Source organism: Cyprinodon variegatus, unplaced genomic scaffold (assembly GCF_000732505.1).
Source record: "Cyprinodon variegatus isolate N-32 unplaced genomic scaffold, C_variegatus-1.0 Scaffold1682, whole genome shotgun sequence".
NCBI classification, from domain to species: domain Eukaryota; kingdom Metazoa; phylum Chordata; class Actinopteri; order Cyprinodontiformes; family Cyprinodontidae; genus Cyprinodon; species Cyprinodon variegatus.
Genome location: NW_015152135.1, coordinates 28,060 through 32,732, shown reverse-complemented (window position 1 = coordinate 32,732; position 4,673 = coordinate 28,060). Strand labels below are relative to the sequence as shown.

The 4,673-nt window shown below is 34.6% G+C and overlaps 1 protein-coding gene across 1 annotated transcript; it reads left to right on the top strand.

The window, feature by feature from the left end:
* Window positions 1-3,391: 3,391 nt before the first annotated feature.
* On the top strand, window positions 3,392-3,859 carry LOC107104302 (histone H4). The gene has a single exon (XM_015404284.1). It carries the CDS (start codon window positions 3,423-3,425, stop codon window positions 3,732-3,734), a length of 312 nt encoding a protein of 103 aa, XP_015259770.1. The 5' UTR covers window positions 3,392-3,422; the 3' UTR covers window positions 3,735-3,859.
* Window positions 3,860-4,673: the final 814 nt, after the last annotated feature.

Here is a 4,673-nt window from a genome sequence, read left to right as displayed (position 1 = left end):
TACAATGATCACATATGTACAAAGTAAAAAAAACAACAAAAAACAAAGAAAAATCAAGATCAACGATAATGGTGGTAGTAATTCACTGCACAAGAATAAAACATATAAGCCCTGTGCTGAAATATTGTACACTTCATCAAAGGGTGGTGCAATAGACTATGATTACTTTAGTTAAAATATTCATAATAAGCATGTGCATTGAGCATTAAACAAAGACAACCATATCATCAACCAACTATTTGAATAATAGAACTGGCAGCTTACTGCTGAGTCCAGCTAACAAAATAAAATAACTGATAAAGTCATTTAAAGTTTCTGCTGCTAAAATCTTATCCATTACCTGGCAAATCAGTTATATGATTCCAGGAGAAAATCTTTCATTAAGCTCTGAGAGTTTAGTATGCACTTTTAGTTTGTCTCTGAGGGCATCTTTATGTGTGTTAAAATGTACAAAAACTTTGTACTTTGTTCGTTGTTTGACCACCATAATATTCTGAATTTCAAACCACCTGACGCCATCCCTAACCAACCCCATTGAACCTGTTTGTTTCTTATTCAATCTTTGTTCTGTTTAATATCACCATTTTTAAGAGCAGTGTTTTTTTTTTTTTTGTTTTTTTTTTACAATAAAAAAAATATTAATGGTTTTAATTATTAATGTGTTGATTAATTTTTTTTTTTTTACTTTTTTTTTTTTTTTTTTTCATAGCAAAAGGTTTAACTTTCTGATTTTAGATTAAAATCAGCAGATCATTACCTGGCTTTTTCAAAATAAATTATATGATGAGGCCCAGTATAATGTAACAAAAGAAAGGTGTTACATTTACTTAATGTTTTACCTGAATTTGATTTATATTTAACTATCAATTATCAAAATAAATATGTTACATGTACTTAATATTTTAAATATATTTATTCTTTATGTTCAACACTACAATACACTTCCAATCAATACCTGAAATGAAGCAACTGCACAAATATGACATTTTAATTAGACATTTATTTGTCAAATGTTTAAATGTGTAAAGATATCCACAACTCTTACAGAACAGAACCAGTCACAATTGCAATACTCAAGTAAACAATAAGACAATACATCAGCTTATTTGTGTGTGTAAACCGTAAAACACATCAGAAAACTCTTCTTTGTAAACATTAAAAGGAGAACTCCGGTGCAAAATGAACCTGGGGTGTAATAACACATTGATACCATTCTGAACTGTTCTCTGGTATTTATTTTCATGATAATCGAAAGTAAAGCTTGCCGTGCTACAAGCTGAATTGTGATTTGGAATCTCATGGCTCAGCTTGTAGTACGGCGTCCGTGGTTCGATTGGTCTAGACTGTTTTCCAAAGATGGCTCCTGCCTTTATAGGCGATGGTACTGTCTTCTCGTGTTATAAGCTAAACAATTTAGAGATAAAACTCTTTACATTCGATTATCATGAAAATAAATACCAGTCGTCTCAGTACCAACGTTATTACACCTCATGTCCATTTTGCGCCAGAGTTCTCCTTTAAAGACAATACATCAGTTGACTTGTGTGTGTAAAGAGTAAAACAACACATCAACAAACTTCTCTGTAATCATTAATACAATACATCTTCCGACTCGTGTGTGTGTGTAAACCGTAAAAAAGTACATCAGGCAACTTTTAAACCAGGTTACCCTCAGAACAAGTATACCTTTCCAATAAAACATTTCTGCATGAAAAGAGCATCTTGTTGGACAGTTGTCAGAAAGTTTTGTACGCAGATAATTTTTTTTGTCTCTGTACCTTGTTTTAAAGGTTTCCAGGATCCAGCTCCAGCAGTACCTTTGGGAAAAACTCAAAACTGTATGTGAGATTCTTGGGCTCAGGTCCAAGGCATATGTCAGTCCCAACAAATAGCAGCAGACTCTGCTAAAATCTCCAAGACTGCTGAGAACAGTGATACCCCCAATCACAATCCCTACATCTGTAGGTTCATTCACACATCTTCATTCCAGTTAGAGCGTCCCCACAAACTTTCATCAAAAAGTTACACCCTTGGTTGAAGTGAGGAGTCGTAAAGGTTAAGACGCAAGAGGTTATGCTTAAAAATATGTTGGAAGCGTATAATGAAAACTTTTACTGAAGATTAGTACAGGAACAGATCAGATTTCAAAATGCAGATGACAAACATGTATAACATCACAAAGCAGTAAGTCAGAATACAGATTGTTAAAAACAAATAATGTAGGATGGCACCCACTTTGCTTCCAGAGGAGAAGGGATGCTTGCTTCTATGCTCATCTTTCAATGTACTGCTATAACTTTTCTATTTCTGGGTGCATGAAAACCTTGGTCAACAAAATTTGACTATAAAAATAAAATAGATAACAGACAATATTTTCAGTTATTTTTCAGAACTAAGAGCATCACATTTTCTCCCAGTCAATCAAATTGATTGAAAAAATGCAATCCTTCACAATAAGCATGCTTGTAGCGACAGTGGAGAGGAAAAATGATCCTTTTACAATAAAAAAATATTAATGTTTTTAATTATTAATGTGTTGATTTATTTATTTATTTTTTTTTTTTAATATTTATATATATAGCAAAAGGTTTAACTTTCTGATTTTACATTAAAACCAACAGATAATTACCTGGCTTTTTCAAAAAAGAGGTGGCAAAAGGAGAAATTATATGATGAGGCCTAGCAGTGCAGCAGAAAGTGTTAACAACATATACTCCATTATATCTTATATAGGCCACACCGTCATTCAAGTTTATGCGGCTTTGTGCATTTGATTTCCAAACAATCACATATTAGATATTTGGAAGAGATATGACTTCCAGAACTTGTCATAAGCTGTTCATTCTTAGATGGTGTTAATGATGAAACTACTGATGGATGCTAGAGGTGCAACATATCTATATCTCTAGACTATGTCTGTTATCGCCCTCTCCATCTCTCACAAAACAGAGTCTGTATGTATGTGTACTTGTTTATGCTATCTACTTTAAATACATTTGTGAACACGTTTATTGCGGTTATTAACATGCTCAAGCCAGAACATTTACACATCTATATTTTTTAATTTCACCGAATAGATATAGACTGAAGCCAAGGCTTAAGATGCCTATCCTGCTTACAAGTCTAGTCAACCATTCAACAAAACACTGACTTAAGTTGTTACAACAAAATAGATCATATGTTAACAAAACAGCTTATCTTAAACATCTAAATTATGTTTAACAATATCTCTGATACAATACAATCCGCTAGTTCTAAAAATATGTCGGATAAATAAAAAAAATCATTGACGCAACTCAAAGGGAAACCATCCATCAGCCGCTGTGGTTGTCTCCTCCTACGTCCGCAGCACATATACATAAAGGCCAACAGCAGCAGTCAGTCGCCATTTTTCTCTTTGTTACTGAACAGAGGTAGACAGAATGAGCGGCAGAGGAAAGGGAGGTAAGGGACTCGGTAAAGGAGGCGCTAAGCGTCACCGTAAAGTTCTCCGTGATAACATCCAGGGAATCACTAAGCCCGCTATCCGCCGTCTGGCTCGCCGCGGTGGAGTTAAGCGTATCTCCGGTCTTATCTACGAGGAGACCCGCGGTGTGTTGAAGGTCTTCCTGGAGAACGTCATCCGGGACGCCGTCACCTACACCGAGCACGCTAAGAGGAAGACTGTGACCGCCATGGATGTGGTGTACGCTCTGAAGAGGCAGGGCCGCACCCTGTACGGCTTTGGAGGTTAAACTGAGCCGCTTCTCTAAACTAAACAAAGGTCCTTTTCAGGGCCGCCAACCTGCTGGTTAAGAACACGATTCCCACTAAAAGTGTCTACAAAACAAGATTATAAGGGCTTAAAAAGGGTAACAATTTTTAAGGAATTTTTTTGAATTGTCAACTTTAGCAACTACAGTATGACATATTTTCTGTATGGACAGGTTTTGGCTGTAATCAAAGCAATCATGTCAAATGTACAGTTTGGCTTACTGCAAATCATAATATACAGATATGTTAATATTTGTACTTTTCAGTATTGCATATATTTCTGGGTGGACAGAATTGAAACTTTGTATATATTAGGGATGTCTTTTTTTTTTTTTTTTATTAGTATACATTGTTTTTGAGTCCTTTATCATTACAGCACTAAAAACCAATAACAGTGTATGGTGGTACCCTTGTGTTCTCAACTAGGGTAGCATTCAGTAAACTTTTGTGCTTAATTTTGAAACGTGTTTGGATTGAATAACTGTAGGTCCATCAGCCACTGTTTGAGCATCCCCACAAACTTTTTTTTAACCAGTTTTATTTGAATTGTCACTTTTAGCAACTACTGTACGACATACATTTTCTGTCTGGACAGGTTTTGGCTCTACTCAAAGCTGATTATAGCCATCAAATTCCATTCAAGGTGACTTTTCATAAATTAATTCGGCAATTATCTCAAATGTGTACACTTTGGATGTTGGCAAATCATAATATGCACAGAATTTTTAATATTTGTACTTTTCAGCATTATTTTTCTGGAAGGACAGAATTTAAATTGTTTTTATATATACTAGGGATGCCTGTGTTTTTTTATACATAGTTTTTAGTCCTTTATCAATAAAGCAATAAAAGGCATCTAACTACCTATAAATAGCCATGTATTGTGGTACCCTTCAGTAAATTTTTATGCTCATTTTTGA